Here is a 21,255-nt window from a genome sequence, read left to right on the forward strand (position 1 = left end):
TATAAGGTGCGGTCGTTGTTGTGCATTGTGGCGTTACGAGATTATATTCCCGTGCTGGAGCGCGTAGAGTTCTGGATCAGGTTCGGTATGGGATATAACGAAGAAAATGTACTCAGCCGCGTTATTGCAAGCGAAGGACAGTCCACGATGGCGGATGTTGTTGATGGGAGGAATGATGAGGGCGGCGGGGATGCGTCTTGAAAGCGCGCTAGCCTCACCCACTTTACGCGGTCGCGTCGACCGGAACGCGGTGCACTCCCGAGTAGCAACCATCACACCATACCACAATGGCTACCACACAGCGCCTCCGCGCTCGACAGGCCCGTAAGTAAATCGCGATCATGCCTCAGAGTTACCATCCTAATTGAAGCTCTAGATGCCCCTGGCGCAACCTATCTCGCATACACACCCAACGGAAAGAAACTCGTCACAGCCGGAGTCGACAACTACTGCCGTGTCTTCACTACGGGCTCTGATGACGAGCCAGTCACGATAGACGAATGCCAGGAGAACAACACTGCAGTCGTCGCCGGGGTACGCAACACAACATGGCCGAGTTGAGGCAATGTACTGACCTCGGACCCAGAATGGCTACTTCATTACCGGCTCAGAGGACGGCACAGTGAGCAGGTTCTCGCTCGATAATGGCAAGTTCGAAGAGATTCTGGTCAGGACTACGCTCCCAGTACGGGATGTAGCTCTTAGTCCGGATGGCAACTGGATTGCCGTGGCCAGCGAGTACGTGTGCGACTCTATTTGTCCGATCTGGTCACTAACGGACGCAGCGAACTCGTCGTAAACCTCGTAAACGTCAAAGACAAGAGCATGAAAAGCTTGCGCGAACAGCCTCGAGCCGTCAAACACGTTTCCTTCGACAAGACCGGGACCCAACTCGCCGTATCCTGCACCGACGGCCACATCTACATGTATAACCTGGAGGGTGGAGAGCCTGAGATGGTCAACAGAGTGGAGGGCATGATCAAGAGCCTAGAAGCAGATGCAGAGACTAGTTCGAAAGTCCTTTGGCATCCAGATGGGCGAGCTTTTGCTACACCCACCGCCATGCGCCAGATACAGGTCATGTCGACGAGTGATTGGGAGAGGCAGCGAGTCTTTAAGACGGGTCATACAGCCGATATCACCGCCGCGGCATGGTCACCGAATGGTGCCTTGTTGGCGACTACCTCGAGCGATCTGAGCCTATGCCTTTGGGACACCAAGACGCAGAAACAGCTCAAGAAGCTCGACGATGTCAAGGCTACAATACTCGCAATGGCATGGCACCCAACGGAAAACATTCTCTCGTACACCAACAACGAAGGAGAACTCTTCATCCACACCGACCTCGTTCCAGACGAACATCTCCCCCTACTACAAAAGCCTACCGTCTCCGCTCCTTTCTTTCACGACCCCTCGGAAGGCCGGGCCGGCGTCCCACAACCGGCGAAACTCACAAACGGCAACGTACAGACTCTTCCTGGACGGCCGAGACAAAGGAGTGGAACTCCGGACTCGTTAGAGGATATCCTAGGCCCAGAGTTCCAGGACAATGAAGCTCAAGTGGATGGCGATGAAGAGATGGAGGATTTCGTTATTGATGACGATGGCGCTGGATATGCTCCTGCAATCACAGCTGCTAAGAAACGTCCAAACGGACATCTTACTGGCGGCATAGAACCTGCCTCGAAACGTCGCGCATACAGCTCCGCCCTCTTCCGTCCCCAAGTTCACGAGCCATTTCAACCAGGTAGCACACCCTGGCGCGGAAACCGCCGGCTACTCTGCTGTTCATTGACCGGATATGTCGAGACCGTGGAACAGGAGGGCAAGCATCACACAGTAAGCGTCAAATTCTACGATGAACACACGTTCCGCAACTTCCACTTCACCGACGTCTTCCTATACGACAAATCTTGCCTCAACGAGAACGGTACACTGTTCGCCTGCCAACCCAACAGCACAGGTGACGGCAACCCAGCAATGATATACTACCGACCGCACGAGACATGGACGACGAGAACTGAGTGGCGGACTAATCTCCCAACTGGGGAATCCGTCACTGCAATTGCACTATCGAATTCATATGTCTGCGTAACTACATCAACAAACTACGTGCGCATATACTCACTCTTCGGCCTCCCGGTTCGCGTCTACAGGCAAAAGAGCTCCCCAGCAGTCACCTGTGCAGCGTGGCGCGATTACATCCTTACGATTGGCAACGGACCCATCCAAAACGACCTCAGCACCCAGCTCCTCTACACGATCGAAAACATCAAGCACGACATCGTCTACCAAGACTCCGATATCCTTGCCCTACCCCCAGGCACAACTCTAACCTCCGTCTTCTTCTCTGCAGAAGGCGACCCCTACATCTACGACTCCTCAGGCGTCCTTCTCACCCTCCTCGGCTGGAGAAATACCGGCCAAGCACGCTGGGTTCCTATGCTCGATACGAAGCTCCTCTCGCGCCGCGCCGGCGGCGGGAAAGAAGAATCCTACTGGCCCGTCGGCGTCGCCTCATCACCCACATCCTCTGAAGGCATAGAAGGTGCAAAGTTCCACTGCATGATCATCAAAGGGCGAGAACAATACCCCTCAGCACCCGTCCCGCACCTGTCTGAATTCGGCTTCGAGATTCCGCTCACCAGTGTCATCGACAAAGCCAAGAGCAAGAAGAACAGAAGAGGAGGCGAGGAAAGCGACATGGAAGATGAAGATGAAGATGCAAATGCCCCTCAGACCAACGAGGAGAAACAGCAAGATCACGAACAAGCCTTCATTCTCGCATCGACACTGCATTCGCAACTCTCTTCCACCCTGCTCCACACGCGTCCGACGGCGTCGCAGAAATCGGCTCTGGGTACGTTGGAAGTGGCGATTGATCGCGCGCTGCTTCAGTTGCTTGGGTTGGAGTGTCTGGCGGGCGAGGACCATGGGATGAAGGCGCTGGAGATCGTTAGCTTGATGAGGGATGCCAATGGCAAGATGCTGGATTTGGCGGGTAAGGTGGCGAGTAGGTATGGGAGGGAGGTGCTTGGTGAGAAGATTAGAGAGTTGGCCGAGAAGAAGGCGCTGGCTAGGGATGATGCCGATGAGGACGACTTCTAGGTTGGTTGGGGTCAAATGAGAGATGTTGTGCAATCGTTGCTTTGATGCAGTGATGATTTATTTGGGTAGCACAGGGAGCGTTCGCTGCTCAATATATTACATGATTCGAGGAGAATATTGAACGCCCTAGAGCCTACGTTAACGGTTGGTTATCTCCTTTGCGTGTTTGTATCTTCATGTAGGCCTTAGGCCTGTTTAATGTTTTTCTTGTGCAAGGGTCTACTGATCAATCAATCATCTTAAAATACTTGATCAAATGTTAGATCCATGGGAAGATGAGAAATCATGGAAAGTGCCGCTTGACAATTTATTGGCATTACTAAAGGGAGTAACATAGAAAGAGGACAATTGATCCCAAATCGCTTCATGTATGGAGAAGAAGGTACGCTAGAAGCTCTCCTTGTAAACGCCGTAGCCCGCCATTATCAATCTGGTACTTGTCTCTCTTCAAAAGCGAGGCTTCGAACAAGACACCTTCCAATCAACAATGTAGAGCCATACTGCTCTTGAACACGCTACACAATACGGTAACAAGCCGTCTAGTACTCTGCCTCAACACCCTCATCATCCCCGAGGGAGTCAGCTGCGACCTCTTCGTAATCGCGCTCTAAGGCAGCGAGATCTTCACGAGCCTCGGAGAATTCACCCTCCTCCATACCCTCACCAACGTACCAGTGGACGAAGGCACGCTTGCTGTACATGAGGTCGAACTTGTGCGAGAGAGCAGACCAGGCCTCGCTAATGGCCGTGGTGTTGGACAACATGCAGACAGCGCGGTTGACAGCGGCGAGGTCACCGTTGGGGACCATCTGGGGGGGCTGGTAGCAGATACCAACCTTGAAACCGGTAGGGCACCAGTCGACGAACTGGACGGTGCGCTTGGTCTTGACCTGGGCAATGGCAGCGTGGGTGTCCTTGGGGACGACGTCACCACGGTACAACAGGCAGGTGGCCATGTACTTTCCGTTGCGAGGATCGCACTTGACCATCTGGTTGTTGGGCTCGAAGCAGGCGTTGGTGATCTCCATGACCGAGTTGGCCTCGTGTGCGGCCTTGGCGGCGGAGATGACGGGAGCATAGGCGACGAGAGGGAAGTGGATACGAGGGTAGGGGACCAAGTTGGTCTGGAACTCGTTCAGGTCGACGTTGAGGGAACCGTCGAATCGGAGGGAGGCGGTGATGGACGAGACGACTGAGTCAGGTTAGCAGAGTGGATTTCTAAGCAGGCTCTGGCAGCTTACCCTGGGCAATGAGACGGTTGAGGTTCTCGTAGTTGGGGCGCTCGATACCGAGGTTCCTTCGGCAGATGTCGTAGATGGCCTCGTTGTCAACCATGAAGGAGCAGTCGGAGTGCTCGAGTGTGGTGTGGGTGGTCAGGATGGAGTTGTATGGCTCGACGACCGATGTGGCGACCTGGGGCGCTGGGTAGACACAGAACTCGAGCTTGCACTTCTTGCCGTAGTCGACGGACAGACGCTCCATGAGCAGGGCGCCGAAACCAGATCCAGTTCCTCCACCGAAGGAGTGGAAGACGAGGAAACCTTGCAGACCGGAGCAGTTGTCGGCGACGCGGCGGACCTTGTCGAGGACCTGGTCGATGAGCTCCTTTCCGACGGTGTAGTGACCACGGGCGTAGTTGTTCGAGGCATCCTCCTTGCCTGTGATCATCTGCTCGGGGTGGAAGAGGGAGCGGTAAGGGCCGGTGCGGACCTCGTCGACGACGTTGGGCTCAAGATCGGCGTAGATGGTACGGGGGACATACTTGCCCTGGCCTGCGCAGTGTTAGCAGTCGGAACGGCGCTCTCGGGCGAAAGCTGCGTACCGGTCTCGGAGAAGAAGGTGCTGAAGCCGTGGTCGTCGTTCAGGGCCTTGCGCTCCTCGGTGAGGAAACCATCGGGCTGGATGCCGTGCTCGAGGCAGTAGAGCTGCGAAGCCGAGTCAGTATATCGCGCACTGGCGGTGAGCTATCCGCAGCCCCTTCTTCTGCTGCACAGCAGGATGCGGCAGCAGCAGCGCGTGTCGTCGGGTGCAACTCACCTCCCAGCAAGAGTTTGCGATCTGGCAACCGGCCTGGCCGACTGGACGCGTACAAAGTCAGCATCAACAAATAGCCAGGGATGTCCCGCTGCAGGCGGTCAGGGCGCGCATGGCGCAAGGGACGACATACCGTTCAGACTGATGACTTCTCTCATGGTGGCTTCGAGGAAAGGTAGTAATTGGGGTATCGAAATGGAGTCTCGGGGGAACCTGGGCGGCGAGGGTTGAAGCTGCTGGCGGTGGGAGTGGAGCAGTGGGGGAGAAGTGCTGTTGTGTTGTGGAATCGAACTTTTAGGCCAAAAGGGTCCGCCTATCACGGACCACGGCGCTAAGCTACACGTCCAATGCAGCTGCCTGGCCGTTGCGCGAGAAACACGACCTCATCGCACGAATTCAAGCCTGCCGTTCCTCTGCCTGCCCATGGCGCTGCGCTGGCCGACGTGAGAGACCATGAATTGCTGCCCTCCCAACTCTCCCCCATCCTCACGTGCTGTCCGCCAAAGATGCGCCTCTCCGCCGGGCTGCTCTGCATCGTCACACAGGCCTGGACGGTGAATGCCAACGTCGAGAAGACGATATTCCTTGGTCCCAGCCCTTTGACTCTCTCCAATGTCCGCCCCGGGCTAGATGACCTCGGCCTGCACTACCTGTCGCCCTCGTCCACCATCCTCCCGATCCGAGTCCCTGTCCAGTTTCCCACCGAGTCGCTGCCCCGCGGTCTCGAGTCCTGGTACCTGCTTCGCGGCCTGCAAGACGGCAGGAGGTACGAGGTGCGCATCTGCTGGCCGGCCACCGTGAGTCTACTGCTCCTTCCCGTTGCATATCGCCTGCATCGTCTCGCCTGATTATTTGTACTGACATGCCCAGCAACCCACCGACTTCTGGCTTGACACTTACTCAGTCACCCACGTATTTGATACTCCCGAGTTGATATCCTCGTTATCAGAGTATAGCTCCGTCATTAGACGCGACCCAGTGGACGACGACGGAAACACCAAGGAAGCGCCGTCTGCAGCCCCAGAGTCGGTACTGTTCTTGCGCCTCCAGGCTGCAGCGTCCTACTATTCGACCAATCGCACATTGATGGACTACCCGCCTCCAGTTGATGCCGACATCAGTACGTCTAATCCCACCAATATGACGTGCGTCGTCTAACAACCATAGTACTCGATCCCTTCATACTGAACATCTTCCCGCAATCACTTGGCCCAATCGCGATATACATTACCGCAGTCGCTATAGGAGCCTGGTTCCTCTCCGGCTACATCTACCGCTGGCTTCTTTCCGTCGCTGCCGAGTCACCCAGCAAACCGCACACCGATTGAGCAGCTGCAACAATGTCTGCAGCCCCTCCTCCGCCTCCTCCTCCGCCGCCGCCGCCACCGCACAAGCCACCGTCTGATGACAGATGCGATAGATTGTTCAATCTCCTTCCTGCTGAACTCCTCCTCATGATGATCGAGTACGCCGGTGTCGGTAATATCATGAACCTTGCTCTAGCCATCTATCCTACCCTGCAGCGGCATCGGATCGCCCCGGAGCTTAGTGCGCACACCTACTTCAGCATAGTACGTGTGGATAGGACCTCGAATACAAGCAACAGAAGACGACCCCTACCGCAAGGTCTCAATCGGATGCCCATGGAGCTGTGGTTTCAGGTGGCTCGGGATCTGGAACCAATCGACATCTTGTCCATGATGTTCGCCATCGGCGCATATCCGCGAGGCTCACGACGACATGGTGACATGTAGTGAAGTACACGGTACACATGATTCTTTTGCCGGCTACGGGCCGTGAGCAAACTATGGCTGAAACGGGATGCGATAGCCAGACAGATACAATACCATACAAAGAAAAAAGCCGAACATGCCTAGAGCCTACATTGACGTCAGGCTACCCACTTTGCACGTTTTTATGTTGATGTAGGCTGTAACCACAAAAACGTAGGTTGCGGCCTGTTCAGTTTGTCCCAGGTTGACGTTACCGGAATAGCTCGATATGCAAGCGTATCTAGGGTTTGCTCAGACACTGGTGCTTGTTGTCGAACACATCCGGAAGTACCGACGTGGAAGGGACAAGGAAGCAAAGGATTCTGCACAGTACCCCTGTAACGAGTGTGAAAACTCTTTGGGAACAAGAGAGAATTGGATAGGCGTCAAGCTTCAGAGGTTGCGTGCAAGCCAAAGCGGGATGCTGCACGAACTGCCAGGCTGACCTGTGGTGGTCGCAAGAGGGTGTTTTCTCAGACGAACAGTCTGAACGAACATCACAGAAGACTTGCTTGTCTAGCTCTTCGCAAGTGAGAAGAATGGCTATAAGGCTACAATGCCTTAAGACTTTTTGAAACTTAAGTTTTTGTTATAATGTAGACTTTAGCGCACCTGTATAAGGTGGCGTGCAACACAGCGGATTGAGAACAGCCGTGGATGAATAGTAAAGACGAGTAAATATTGTTTCAATACAGATCGAACATCGGAACGATGCTACACCGACCAATCATCTTACTTTGCATACGAGGCTGGAAGCATGCATGCTGCACGGACTTTGACGGCTCAACAGATGCCAGTTTCTCACCACCGCAGTTGAGCGACGCTAAAGATTACCCCATACCCAAACACGCCCTAGGGCGTTCATTAGTCACAATCCGCCGCGCTCGTCCCATGAAAAAGTTCCTGGGCCCTGTAAACCTCGGTGTTTCGCAATCATCCCATCTTGAATATTTTTAGAGGAATCCTTCCGTGTAACAAAAGCTACAATGGTGCTCACGGACGAAGAGCAACCTCTGCTCAGGATAATATCGCATGACTACGAAAGCGTCCAACAAGAGAATGATGCCGAGGAAGCTGGAAATGACGCGCTTGATTTTGAGCCTCTGGACCCTGAGGACCCTCGCAATTGGTCGCCAGGTTTCAAATGGGGTATCGTTTTATTACTCGCTCTTATGGCGTTCACTGTGTATGCATATTCTCCCAGCGCTCCAATTGTCAAAAGAACTTCGACGCTGACCATGTCTACAGAACCTTTACTTGCATTGGCGTGGTACCGGTCGCCAGCAAGATCGTCTCGGATCTCGATGGGAAGCAATCGAGCTCTGCAAACAGCGCGCTCCTCGTGACTATCTGGGAACTTGGAGAAGCCGCTGGACCATTACTTATCGCACCGTTATCCGAGATTTTTGGACGCTATCCTGTTTTCAACGTTTGTAACATCGGCTTCATCGCTGCGACTATCCTAGCAGTTTGCAGCCAGAACAGCGGCATGTTCATTGCAGCGAGGATGCTCACAGGTCTTTGCGTCGCTTCAAACGTCCTCAACCCGGCCATTATCGGAGATATCTTCGAGAGCGAGCAACGCGGCTCCGCAATGTCTTTGGTTATGCTTGCGCCGCTTATTGGAGGAGCTATCGGCCCTGCCATCTCTGGCGCTATCGCAGAGACGATAGGGTGGCGACGCATGTTGACCATCGCCGCCGGACTAGCTATCGTGTGCGAAGTTCTGTTCCTCGTCTACTTCAGAGAGACGTACAAGATGGCTGTCTTGAGAAGAAGAGCAGCGAAGACGATGCAGGAAACTGGAAAGGTTCCGGAGTCGAAGAGCACACATGAGTATCTAGCAAAGCTCTGGCACTCTATCACGAGGCCTTTTGCGGTATTGTTCGGTTCGAGCGTACTTATGCTTCTCTCGCTGTTTGCCTCGGTCGCGTTCAGCTTCTTTTACGTTGTCAGCGTTTCATTACCCTCGATCTTGCTGGACAGGTATGACTTCGAGTTCGGCCAGATTGGTTACACTTTCATCTCGTTCAGTAAGTATCTTGATATGCCTGAACTCACGGCAGCTAACAGATATCCAGGCGTCGGGTCTTTCTGCAGTGTACTAGTATGCAACTTTACGCTCGATAGGATATACGTCAAGCTTCGCGGGCCCGACGGCGGAAAAGGAAAACCTGAGTACCGCCTTCCTCTTTCTATCCTGGGTGCGATCCTCTTGCCTTTCTCGGTAATTGCATACGGCTGGATCGCAGAATACCGTCTGCCTGTACTCTTGCTTCTCGCCTCGGTGGCCCTGATGGGGTTCTCGCTCCTTCTGACTGTTATACCGTTATCTGCTTACGTCGTTGACGCTTGCGGTATGTACTCCGCATCGGCTATGACGGGCGTCATCGTCACGCGATGCCTTATGGGCACCTTCCTGCCACTCACGACTGGTCCATTGTCTGACGCACTTGGTTATGGGCTGGGCTTCACTCTTTTGGGCGTACTGAGCTTGTGTTTGGTCATCATCCCGTTATGCATCTTCAAGTTTGGGGAGAAGTGGCGGCAGCATTCGGAGTTTACGAAAGACACTTGAAGCACCTTACACAAGGAAAAAAACTAAACAGGTCTAGAGCCTACATTAAAGCTAGTCTAACTGTTTTGTATGCTTCTATGTTTATGTAGGCTGCGTGCCTATTTATCCTTTTTCTTGATTGACGTAGAAGGGTAAGGAATTGCAACGTTAATTCCTGCCATACAAACATATTGTGTAAAAGCCACTTCCTCAAGTTCGCATAGCTCCTACGATCTATGTCCGCTCTTTCTGTGAAAGTACCCGTCATCAATGCCGTACAAAAGCTGCACCGTGCCTCCGTTTTCTGTTCCTTTTCTGCATTCCATCATCAACACCCACAAGCTTGTTGATCAAATCCGAACACATCCTTCCAGCATCCACAAGCTTAGCACGCCATGAAGTTCTTTACCTTAGCTCTCGCAACTCTGCTAGCCCAGACGGTCACGATCGCCCAGAGTTTATTCGACCAGCAGTCCAGCGGCTTCCGTCTTATCCTCAAGTCAACCGACGATGACCTCAATGAGTACATACCACCACCCTTCAGCTCTTTTCCTCATCCTGACAGATAGCAGCCACGCACTCGGAGCCTGCCATTGGTCCGCAGCCTACGAAGGCCTATGCCTAACCGACGATACGACCGCCACCCCTGCACGTCCCTACACTACCTTCTACCACAACGTATCCTCCTACGACGACACCCAGGGTATCCTCAACTGGCCCTTGAGTCTTTGGGGTCGCGAAGATGCCGACTCGTCCGCAATGCACTTCGAGTTTGTTGTTGGGACGAATCTCGTGAACATGGTTTTCACGCCCGGGACCGACACATACCAACTGGTGTGCTTCGAAGAGGGCAGCGCTAGCATGTACATTGCAATCGCCGAAGATGATACTGGCAAGGCCCCTGATTGGTTTGATCCACCGAAGAAGGTCAAGAATTGGTATATGTGTACTATGAGGCATGGCTCTACGTTGCGGTCGCTGGCATGGAAGATAGGTTTTGTGGGCGAGCCGCAAAATCCCACCTGTTCAAAGGTCGACGTAGTGAGGGTGTGGGTTTGAGGAGATAAGGATTCACAATGTCTTGTGCTTCCCGGGTGTCAGTGCGGGACTATCTGATTCTTTTCGCGAAGGAAGGAGTCCGTTGCGGTTGACTGGACTGTTCTGGCGACGGGTGTAGTAGTCAAGGTGTCTTTTCATTGTTTGAGCTTTGCCTTCTTGTACCAGTACGCAAATTGATTCTTCTTATCTTCATACTCATCAACGCATGGTATCTTTGACGTTCCTCGCGATAAGCCGACGCTCTTTGGATACCACAGCGTGTCTCAACTCTGCGTAGAAGTCCTCTTCCTCTCAACAGTTGCCACATGCAAAACAATCAGCAGGTTGAGTTATACATATCCGTATTCATTCACCGGCGACTCCCTACGTGGTACTTCGACGGTGATGTTCTCAGTGTGAACATCGCTGCATTACTGATTAGGGGGGGGTTTGGATCATGTTCAGCCGTTCCAACGGGACACAGAAAGAAAGAATAGAGTGCGCCTTTGACTCAGACTGCGGTCTGGTTCTAGGTTGGGCTTGGTCTTTGAGATTGTACTTTGGTATACGGTATGATTGCGATAGCTTTGATGTCCAACGGGACACGAGAGGTCGACATTAGGGGTCTCGACCTGAGATGCTGTAGAATCGGCTTGGAGGTGAGGTAGATTATGGCAGACGTTGGTCGCGACAGTGGTTCTCGAGCTTGATGGGGGTGGCGAAGCTTGGAAGCTTGGCGGGTGCGATTGCCGCCCAAAATCCGGGGCTGGAAGCTACCTAGGTAGGTACGCGATGTCCCGTCTCTTCTCCAGACACCCATCTGTCAGACATTGAGATTTTCCAGGAAAGATGTCCCGATAAGCGAACTAAAGTCAGTATCTGGATATGCAGGCTACATATCTCCAAACGAGCAACTACGCATACAGCCGAGGCCCACCACGACTCTCTTCCTCAACTGACCACGCAAGGTGATCATGTCAATGAAAAGAAAAATTGTAGCCCCCCGCGGGGACTTCCGCCGAGATCCGTTGCTCACGCCGAAGGAACCTGGTTCTCGCCCACTAATTAGTAGGGACAACATACCTGGAGTTGGCGGAGATGATCGTGAGCAAGGGACCTATCGATCCTTAGCTCGCACCTGGACACCTCGCCGGTAGATAAGAGTAGAACGGTCTGTTCTACCTGGCAAGTATGGATGTCTTCAGTGCGAACCAAGGAAGAGAGGACGCAACACCATACTATCGCTGACAAGAGACCCCCACCTCAAGACGGTAGTAGAGAATAGCTTTTGACCCGGCTGGTCAAACAGCAGGAGCTAACCCCCGCCTCAGAACCGGAAAGAATTCTCCCTAGCACTGTTGAAGTGCCCATTTAAACGGCCGAGTGGCGTGAAAGGATCACCCTACGAAGACTCTCGGCAGCGATAGGATGGGGTTGCGGATAAGAGAAAGGAAGAAACCACGGCGCTAAACTGCCGTCGTCAAGAGTCCAATACCAAGGTCATCGAGCAGTACCAGGCGTGTAAGATACTTCCGAAGCTGTTGAAGGTTCGTTGCTCTAAAGAGACCGTCGGCGGCGGTAGTTAGGCGTGTGGGTGGGTTAGGAGAAAGAAGTAGCTGGGCGGGCACAATATATGTCCAGTGGCAGGCGCACGAGCCCGTTCCTATGACGTCCTCAGGGCATATATTCCAGGCAGCAAAGTGAGAGTGCGCCTCAGTCTAGTGTATCCGAGGCAAAGTGAGAGTGAGTGAGCCAATGAGTACGAAGGAGGGTGAAGGTGAGTGGCCTCTTGGCGCTTTTACAAACAAAATACAAGTAAAGAGAGAACTCAAGGTGGGTGACCGCAGAATTGCCCAGGTGACCTTGTTTACTAGCCTGGTAAGTCTGAGCGCCTGGGCCCCGAGATTCTTTACCTGAGCGACACTTGGAGCCGCGTCAGTAGCACACTGAGACTCTATTACCTGGACTTTACCTTGCATCTCCGAATTCACGAGCATGGCTGATATTCACCCTTGCCAGCTCGCCAGCTTGCCCCCGGAGCTATTCGAGGATGTATTGCTCCGAGTAAGTCCCCTGCCGCCTCGTCCCAACAGGTAAATGGCGGTCGCCGTGGACCGACAAATGCTAACCTACCGAATAGCTCGATGCGACTGCGTTGCTACATCTGGTGAAGACGAGCAAGGGGTTTCTCGAAACCGTCCGGCCTTTTCTCTGGAAGGATGCATCTTTTGAGCTGGCCAAGATGAGACCTATCGACGCTAAGCTCATACATGGGCAATTTCTGCAGAATTACACCATGACTCTCAAACTGCGATTTGACCTCTCAGCGAGATCTAAACGGCTTGTAGCTACGAACTTCCGCCAACTCTGCCACTATGGAATCCGTATGTCTAAGCTGCACATACTCACATTCTGCGACAAATCCGCGCTAGACTTGGCCAGCTGGAAGTTCCTCAAGACAGTATTGACCTCGGAAAGTTCGACGCTTAGTACGACTCTTCGGACCATACACTTTCCCCGCACCTCACCGAAACGAGACATTGTCAACCCCCTGGAAGAATTCTTGCCCATCGAAATCTATCAAGATGGTCGACCGCGGCGTACAACGAATTGTTCGGCGGCTTTCGAAATCCAGACGCCGGTTTCCGAGCATAGACCTGACGGCGTGCTCACCATTAAGATCAACGGACGGACGAACAGGCTTGGTGACGTGTACAGAGAAGCCGCATGGGGGACCTACACGCCTGTCGTCAAGGATTTCGTTCTGAAAGTGGCTCGTCTATGTGAGGATGACAAGCCTCGTCTCTCATCAGCCAGCATCAGCCACGACAATGCTGATACCTATACTGACGTTGGATATCTCATGAGCGATGTCGGGGTTGGAAGTATCGACAAGCCCGCATCTGTGCCGAAGATCAGCTACGATACCATCAATTTCAAGCATTGTCCATACGGCCGACTGCGTAACAAGTGGGAAGATCTAGATATGCTCAGCATCAAGGATATCACTTTGACGGACTGTCAGAATGTCCACAAATTCTTCGAAGGTTGTATGGGTGCCGATGATCCGCCACAAGTCCAGCGCCTCATCTTTCGTTCACTCGACGATGAAGACATGATCCATGAGAAGGATCATACTTATCTCACCGAGTTCGTCCGCGACTCAACTGAAATTGAGGAGCTCAGCATCGCCACGGCTACATATTGGGAATTGAACCCTGTCCGCATGCTGCATGACATGTCTCACCTGACCGTTCTTGAGTTCAGTGACGGCAACAAAGATATCCATATCGATTTGCTTAGCGAGATCGTGGTTCTATGTCCAGCGGTCCGAGAGTTTGGCATGCGTTGTTCAGCGATTCAACGTGTCTTGGAGAAAGGAAAAATTACCGAGGCATTTCGTCAGAAGGTGGCCGCTATCGCCAAACAACTGGTCAAATTGGTCAGGCTCGAGACGGTCACGTTCGTGTATCGCACGCTCGGTCAAGAACCCAATTTCCGTCATGCCCATGAGGTTGTTATCGGAGACGAACGGTACAAGATTGTGGCAAATGAGATCTACCGTCAGCTTGTCGAGGCCGCCAAAAAGGCTGACCAGCCATGCATCATCAAGACGATCCAGCTAAAGAGGCAGTTATATCAAGAGGATAGAGGTCCAGTGTCTCTCACCATTAAGCTGCCTGAGGCCGTGATCCACGTTTTCGAATATTGAGTCTGTTTCGACTCGGCTTCTTTGAGGACGACGCGTGTGAAAGACATATCAGAGACGATTGTTACCCAGGTACAAGGTATATAGAGAAGATAATGAGCGATGAGGTGGCAGAGAAGATGGGCCTGAGGTGCTTGTCTCTTACGCGATTCGCTATACGCAAGAGCGGGAGGCAGCATCTCTCGATTTATACTACTCAAGTATCAGTGCAATGTAACAGATGAAGCCAACCGCGTTACTCCCTCGTTTTGGTAGCCCAACATCTCACCACTACGTGATGCTGTTCCTCTTGACTTCTCGTACTACTAGTGCTACGATAACGAATTTGGGCATAGTTGGTGAGGGCTCCCTGGATACTTGGAAAGGGGTCTACATTGACCTAGAAATTGCCTAGTCATTCATAACTGATAGTGTGCATACTGCAAACTGCGACACGAATTCTAGCATGTCTGAGGTCCGTGCGCTGTTCTCGCGCATCGAGCATCCATCGCCCACCAGAGCGACATGATCAACCTCACGACCCGCTCAACCCACGCCACGATGAAGACGTCACTCGCCACCCTCTCGTCCTTCGCGACGCTCACAAGCGCTGCACGCCTGCTGCTGCAAATCCCGAACACGGTCCTTGTCAACCCGTCCACGCTCCCCTCGACCACGCATGCAACGCTTCAGTCCTCCGGCCCGCCCCTCGACGCCTATCTCACGCGCTCCAACACGTTCAACTTCAACAATGTGAGCGCCGGAAGCTACCTTGCTACCGTGCATTGCCGCGACTATGCGTTCGAGCCACTGAGGATTGATGTCACCGTGGAGGAGGCGGCAGAGGGCAGCGGGGAGAAGAAGGAGATGATCAGGGCATACCAGACCTTCCTGGGTAACGAATGGGACAACAAGGGAGAGAGCCGCGGCGAGGGCGGTAGCGGTCTGGTGGTTGAAGCCAGGCCGGTAGGAACCAAGTACTTCTACCAAGAGAGGCAAGGCTGTAAGTTGGCATCGCGACAATGCGCAATGGGGAGATTGTGCTAACACGCTGCAGTTTCGCCGCTGTCATTCTTGAAGAACCCTATGATTCTCATGGCTATAGTGTCCATGGGTCTCATCTTCGGCATGCCCAAGTTGATGGAGAACAGTAAGTCTCGGCAGCCCGTTAGGTACTGCCAAGGTTACTAACACATGCGTAGTGGACCCCGAGATGAAGGAAGAATTCGAGGAGATGAAGAAGAACGGCGTCCTGGGCTCCGGAAACACCAACACTGCATCGCAGTTACAGAACTTTGACCTCGCCTCGTGGATGGCCGGTAAGACCGACTCGGGCAGCGCGAGCGCACGTACACAGAGTCCTGCAGGGCAGACGAAGAAACGATAGACAGCGGACACACAGGGTCTCGGAGGACAGCGAGGCGCTCAGGTCCTTGACAAAGAGTATGCCTATATCGGCAGCGAACAATATACACTATCATCAAGCTAGGACTGTGTTCTTGACATATAGAGGAAACGCATATACTGCAGCGACTCGTCCGCTCCATGAAGGCCTCCCTCGCAGTCTCCAGCATGATCAGGAGGATTCTCACAGAACCAGACATCCGGCGGCTGCTAGCTGTCCGCATGCGCATGTTCCTATCGCTTCATGTTGTCTTTCCGACCTAGCTGTCTGGGCGAAAGCCATCACAATGCTTGATTTCTGACTCATCTACGTAGGATCATACAGAAAGCTGAAGAGCCTCTCCCTGCAGTCAGACTTCGTAGGCATTTCTCGCTCCTTCCTCATCAGTCAGGAACCAAGGAACCAAAGCAGCCTGTCTCACACAAGCGATCCTGCTACATCTTGGAGCTGTTGTTTCATGTAACGACACAAGCCGAACTCCAGCTTCCGCCCCGCAGCTTACCCAGGTGTTGTAGCTGCTTATTCACGCTCTTGACTTTCCATCTCGACCAATCGGGTAGGCGCCAGCCCCGGTAGAGGCAAGCCACCACACTCTCGACCCAACGAGACAGCGTCGGTACTTGCGTTGCATAGTTTATTTAGCATATCTGGGATCCTCTCTTTATCTCTCCCAGTTATTTGCGCCTTCTTCTACTTCGTGACGAGCAAAATGGCTGGTATCCCGCACATGCCGGCTGCCAACATGGACGATCCAACAAGCACGACAACAAGCGCACAGCATGACCCTCACCAGCACCATCATGCACATATTGGTCACCACACGGGAAAGAGGCTGAAACACTTTCTGAGGCCAGATGGAAGAAAGGTGCACATTGCGAGTTCCCCCGATGAAGCAAATCACATGAGGAGGAAGCTGAGCAATGCGAACGAGAAAGAAGACTTCGACCTAGTCATCCATGGGTCTCCCGAGCATGTTCGTTCTACCCAAGAATGAGGAAGCCATGGCATGGAACAATCGCCCTACTAACGCACACAGATCGAAGCACTCCGCCACACCCACGCCCACCACACAGCACACCACCGCCAACTGCACCAAGACCACGGCGACCTAGCCCAAGAATTTGAACGCGTAATCCGCGACCTCGACACGCTCTCCACTGAACTCCACATGCTAACCTCACACGCCGTGCAACTCGACGCCAACTTCTCCAAATACGGTTACTCGGCCCATCTACGCACCAAAGAAGACGGCCCATCATCAGACTCTCTCACCGACTCCTCCTTCGACAAGGAAACATGGCACTCTGATCGTCGACACGGTACAGCAATCCACTTCTACCAAAAGCCCATCGTACGCCAATACTTCCACAAGGGCCTGCTGTGGCGCGCAAAAGAAGCACAGGAGGTAGCTAGCTATGAACTCTTCATCGACCTCTTCTACGTGGGCATTATTGCTATCACCGGAGATTCCGCGGCTGAACATCCCACCGCTCAATCCCTACTTCGCTTCGCAATTACCTTCATCATGGGCTGGAAATTCTGGACAGATATCGGGGTGCTGGTGTCGTGGTTCGATAGCGATGATGTTATCAGGAGAGTTTCTGTTCTCTTTCTGCTTACATGTCTGTTGGGTTTTACGACGAATATGGTTGAGGCGTGGGAGCGGACTTATGCGCCGCTTGTGGGATTCTATCTGGCGGCGAGACTGTTTGTGACGAGTTGTTGGTTTTGGTACGCATGGCGTATCCCCATGGTCAGAGGGAGTACGTTGGGGAATGCGTTGCTCTCTTTGATACCGGCGGTGCTTTGGATGGCGAGCGTGAGTGTGGAGGAACCGAAGCGACAAGGACTTATTTGGGTGTCTATCTTGTTCGATCTTTTCGGCCAGTTTAGCATGGTATTGCTTCAGCGGCCGGGATCGCCCATCGCGCGGTTCGTACCTGAGTCGTGGAAGAGGAGTCTGGAGTTCTATCCCGCGACGAACATTGAGCATCGGATTGAGCGGACGAATGCGTTTGTCACGCTGGTATTTGGGTCTTGTGTGTTGGGCTTGCTGTATCAGAGTAGTGTGGCGATGGGGATTAACGCGTTCTTTGGAAAGGCGGTGCTGGGTTTGGTGCAGACGTTCGTGTTGAACTGGGTCTACTTTGAGATTGACTCGTTCAATCTACATACGCATGCTATTCGACGGCATGTTTTCTCTGGTAAGTCAGATCCCCAAACGCTCTCACGCTGATAATAACGATCTACCAGCTTTGATGTGGTTCTCCGCCCACCTCCCCTTCATCATGTCCTTCGTCCTATCCGCATCAGCCCTCGGCGTCCTAGTCCGCGCCCACGACACCTCCTCCGCACCCCTAGAATCCCTGTCCGAAACCTTCATTCCCCGTTCCGAAGACCACATCTCCGAAGGCCTAGTCTGGTTCTACTGCGGCGGTCTAGGCATCTCTCTCCTCTGCCTTACCATTATCTCAGCGACACACGTCCACCGCACGATTCCCAATCAGCGCCTCCGCAAACCTGTGCGTCTCCTCTTCCGCGCTGCTGTTTCTGTGATCATATTCACACTACCGCTCGCGCACCTCGATAGCCTGCGGTTGATAGCAACGACCACGGGATTAGTCGTGTCTGTGCTGGTGCTTGAATTGGTTGGCGCGGCGTGCTGGGGCGAGAACTTCTTCTGGGAAAAGGAGTGTAAGAGGGATCAAGCGACGTATAGTGCGAGGTGTGCGGTTAAGAGAGAGGAGTTGGAGAAGAGTGTTCGGGAGGGGACGGTTGTGGATGTGGAGGAGATTGCGAGGAGAGAGGGTGGGGAGAAGGGCGTTGTTGGTGTGGTTTGAGTGGACGTAACTGGATTGAGTTGTGGAGATTCTGCGTTTGTGATATTCCAAAGATTATGGCAATATATTCTTGGTAACATCGTGGATTGAGTATGATTTTACCATGGAAACTTGTGGGAAATTTCAGATGTCGTCGCTAAATGCCACACATATGTTCGACATGAACACACACACTCGAACATAGGAAAAAGGTCGAACACCAATTCCCTACTCTTCATCTCCAACCTTGGTCTTGTTTTGCTCGTCATGGAATCGGATTGTTCTTCCAGGAACGACTCTTTCAGCTGGATCCGGCGCCTCGCCATTCTCACCACCAGCCTTCACATTTCCTTTGGGCGCCGCACCCTCCCCGTCCGAGACTAAGGCGTTGACACTGGCCATTAGTACTGGTGGCTGACTAGCTGAGCGGCTCGTACTGGGTGCTCTCGATGTCGCTCTCGATGTGCTGGCTGAGCTAGTCCCCGAACTAATTATGGACCTGCCGATGCGCACGACACGGTTTGGCAGCGAATCGCCGCCGTTGCGAGACCAGCCTGGACGGCGGCGAACGCGCGCTTCGGCATCGGTGATGGTCTGGTCGTTTCCCTCGATGTGGAAAGCTGGACCGGTGTCCTCGGGGGAGTTAGAGCCTGTCCGGGCAAAGGACAAGGCTGTGCTTAGGGTGCGGGGGATGAAGAAGCCAACTTTGCCGAGAGGAATGGATAGACCGTGAACAACCTGGTTGATGTCAGAAAACAAGGTTCTAAGATTACGGAAGACGAGTGTACTTACAACTGAGCAGATTACCAAGAACCAAATGACCACGTTCATGACTTCCATCAGGTATGCAGCATCTTCCCTGACTTCGCCATCGACTTGGATCTTGGCGAGAAACTCGAGACTGATGTAGAGGTAAAAAATGGCGCTCACGCCGATGGGACCGAAGAAGCCCACGAAGAGTGCTTGTCGCTTTTGCTCAATCTGGTGAATCTGTTTGTGCATAGCGAAGATGATGGGCAGACGGCGGAACAGCAGTACGAGTATACCCAAGGAAATAAGCCGGTAGATGGGAATGACGGGCGAATGTGCGAAGAGGCGCCACGGGCACACAGCGCCGAACCAGATGAATATGGATACGTTCAAGAGCATATCGATAGTAGGCTGGAATGAGTCGTCCATCGTTTCGAGGCGGAACCAGTCATCCCACGTAAACGTGTTGCCGGCAATGAAGCAGGCAAGCACGTCGTCGCTACCAATCATGCCGCATGTGCCAACAATGAAGAGCTAATTCTGCGGTCAGTAACTCTCACATCGTCAAGATTTTCGTAAGAAACTTACAGCCAGGGTGATTGCAAACACCAAGAAACTCTCGCGGTCCACGTATTTCCGCTCTTCAGCCCAATGCAGTAATTCCTTCGCAATCCAACCCACTGCAGCTCCGTAAACCACACTGAGTATTATCGTGTAGCCCCAAGTCTCACCGAACCACAGGCCTACTGCAACTCTAGTGCTGTTGTCTGAGCCCTGGCCGCCATGGCCGATATGCTCGATAAGGTAGAGCGGTAAAAACAGGAACGGGTACCCGAGCCCATCATTGGCTCCCGATTCAGCCACGATGATCTTCTGCAACTCCTTCGGAATGTTGGCATCCGCAAACTTTCCCTTGACGATGGAGTTGGACAACACAGGATCCGTGGGTGTGACACAAGCGCCTACGGCCAGGGCATGCAGGAAGCTGATATGCGGTACCATAGCGAAGACGAGCAGACTGGTCACGATCCACATGAACGTCATGCCCGGGCCGAGTAGCAAAGCTAGGCTCTTCCATTCTGTCTTCAGATACTTTGACGGGAGCTGCACACCCGCGAGGACAAGTTGGACACCCAGCACCAGGCGCGTAAAGTACAGGGTAATGGTATCCAGCACTTCGACATCGTTGAGAGCGTATTCTTCTGGTTTGATCCAATTGGTCGCATGTGGAGAAAAGATGAGTCCAGCGATGAGTGATATTACTAGAAACACGCCGGTTAGTTATGCACTTCTATTACCCAAGATCCCCATGATTCATGCCCGGGCGACCAGCAACTTACAGGCTTCACTAAGATAATAATGCTCTTTCATCAAATAGCTGACGAGACCGAAAAGCGTAATGAATCCTCCCAATGTCGCACAGACAATGTTGAAGTTGTTGACCGCCAAGGTAGGCATGGCTGGCCACCGAACCCTGAACGGACCCTCAAAATCCGGCGAACGGCTATGTCGGCTTCTTCGATGGCTCTGCTAAACTCTCGGCGAAGCTTGACGGCAAAGCTTAACAAATATCTTCTCTTGCTTCACGAGGGCTTGAGAGACGACCGAAGCGACTGCAACCTTCTCTTTCTTTTGCAGAGTGATGTTCGCCTTTTATGTAGAGTTGTGTGGTCGATCCGTGGGGTAGATGTTAGCGTTTCGGTGATACTGGGGCGGTCGGCAATCACAAGACACAGCGACGCCAAAAGCTTGGTGGTGATGACAAGAGGCTTGGTCTGCACAAGGAAGTAACAGGTGGTAATATAAGTGGGAAATACGGGGAGTGGTTGGCATCTTGGAGAGATCGCGACGAAGGCGAACGTGGGTCGCACACGCGTAGCGCCTTGGCTGACGGCTTGTACAAGGCTGTGTGAAGGCTTGGTATTTTGGAATTAAATACCTCAACCTTTACAGACATGCCACGGGACTGGATTTTTGAACAACCTGGCGCGGGTACCGCTTCGATTCTCTACATATCGCGGATCACGTGCCAAAATCGGGAAAACGTGTCACAATGCTTATTTACAATCCTGATAAAGCCCAAT

The 21,255-nt window shown here is 53.0% G+C and overlaps 9 protein-coding genes across 9 annotated transcripts; 7 read left to right on the forward strand and 2 right to left on the reverse strand.

The window, feature by feature from the left end:
* Positions 1-287: 287 nt before the first annotated feature.
* J4E84_002473 (uncharacterized protein) lies at positions 288-3,108 on the forward strand (the record flags this gene model as incomplete). The annotated part of the gene is made up of 4 exons (XM_049385098.1): positions 288-324; positions 377-534; positions 587-738; positions 786-3,108. The coding sequence occupies 4 exons, from the start codon at positions 288-290 to the stop codon at positions 3,106-3,108; spliced, it is 2,670 nt and encodes an 889-aa protein (XP_049247121.1).
* Positions 3,109-3,647: 539 nt separating this feature from the next.
* J4E84_002474 (uncharacterized protein) lies at positions 3,648-5,300 on the reverse strand (the record flags this gene model as incomplete). Its single annotated transcript, XM_049385099.1, has 5 exons — positions 3,648-4,300; positions 4,350-4,880; positions 4,931-5,033; positions 5,146-5,186; positions 5,276-5,300. The coding sequence occupies 5 exons, from the start codon at positions 5,298-5,300 to the stop codon at positions 3,648-3,650; spliced, it is 1,353 nt and encodes a 450-aa protein (XP_049247122.1).
* A 348-nt stretch (positions 5,301-5,648) lies between these two features.
* J4E84_002475 (uncharacterized protein) lies at positions 5,649-6,470 on the forward strand (the record flags this gene model as incomplete). The annotated part of the gene is made up of 3 exons (XM_049385100.1): positions 5,649-5,939; positions 6,013-6,262; positions 6,310-6,470. 3 exons carry the CDS (start codon positions 5,649-5,651, stop codon positions 6,468-6,470), a joined length of 702 nt encoding a protein of 233 aa, XP_049247123.1.
* A 1,430-nt stretch (positions 6,471-7,900) lies between these two features.
* J4E84_002476 (uncharacterized protein) lies at positions 7,901-9,492 on the forward strand (the record flags this gene model as incomplete). Its single annotated transcript, XM_049385101.1, has 2 exons — positions 7,901-8,100; positions 8,163-9,492. The coding sequence occupies 2 exons, from the start codon at positions 7,901-7,903 to the stop codon at positions 9,490-9,492; spliced, it is 1,530 nt and encodes a 509-aa protein (XP_049247124.1).
* A 498-nt stretch (positions 9,493-9,990) lies between these two features.
* Positions 9,991-10,530, forward strand: J4E84_002477 (uncharacterized protein; the record flags this gene model as incomplete). The annotated part of the gene is made up of 2 exons (XM_049385102.1): positions 9,991-9,994; positions 10,016-10,530. The coding sequence occupies 2 exons, from the start codon at positions 9,991-9,993 to the stop codon at positions 10,528-10,530; spliced, it is 519 nt and encodes a 172-aa protein (XP_049247125.1).
* Positions 10,531-12,805: 2,275 nt separating this feature from the next.
* Positions 12,806-14,221, forward strand: J4E84_002478 (uncharacterized protein; the record flags this gene model as incomplete). The annotated part of the gene is made up of 1 exon (XM_049385103.1): positions 12,806-14,221. One exon carries the CDS (start codon positions 12,806-12,808, stop codon positions 14,219-14,221), a length of 1,416 nt encoding a protein of 471 aa, XP_049247126.1.
* A 537-nt stretch (positions 14,222-14,758) lies between these two features.
* On the forward strand, positions 14,759-15,584 carry J4E84_002479 (uncharacterized protein; the record flags this gene model as incomplete). Its single annotated transcript, XM_049385104.1, has 3 exons — positions 14,759-15,200; positions 15,255-15,347; positions 15,400-15,584. The coding sequence occupies 3 exons, from the start codon at positions 14,759-14,761 to the stop codon at positions 15,582-15,584; spliced, it is 720 nt and encodes a 239-aa protein (XP_049247127.1).
* Positions 15,585-16,770: 1,186 nt separating this feature from the next.
* On the forward strand, positions 16,771-18,442 carry J4E84_002480 (uncharacterized protein; the record flags this gene model as incomplete). Its single annotated transcript, XM_049385105.1, has 2 exons — positions 16,771-17,806; positions 17,856-18,442. 2 exons carry the CDS (start codon positions 16,771-16,773, stop codon positions 18,440-18,442), a joined length of 1,623 nt encoding a protein of 540 aa, XP_049247128.1.
* Positions 18,443-18,649: 207 nt separating this feature from the next.
* J4E84_002481 (uncharacterized protein) lies at positions 18,650-20,629 on the reverse strand (the record flags this gene model as incomplete). The annotated part of the gene is made up of 4 exons (XM_049385106.1): positions 18,650-19,159; positions 19,214-19,705; positions 19,760-20,433; positions 20,512-20,629. The coding sequence occupies 4 exons, from the start codon at positions 20,627-20,629 to the stop codon at positions 18,650-18,652; spliced, it is 1,794 nt and encodes a 597-aa protein (XP_049247129.1).
* Between the last annotated feature and the right edge of the window lie 626 nt (positions 20,630-21,255).

Source organism: Alternaria hordeiaustralica (assembly GCF_023758085.1).
Source record: "Alternaria hordeiaustralica strain BMP 2776 chromosome Unknown scaffold_3, whole genome shotgun sequence".
In the NCBI taxonomy this organism is placed as follows: domain Eukaryota; kingdom Fungi; phylum Ascomycota; class Dothideomycetes; order Pleosporales; family Pleosporaceae; genus Alternaria; species Alternaria hordeiaustralica.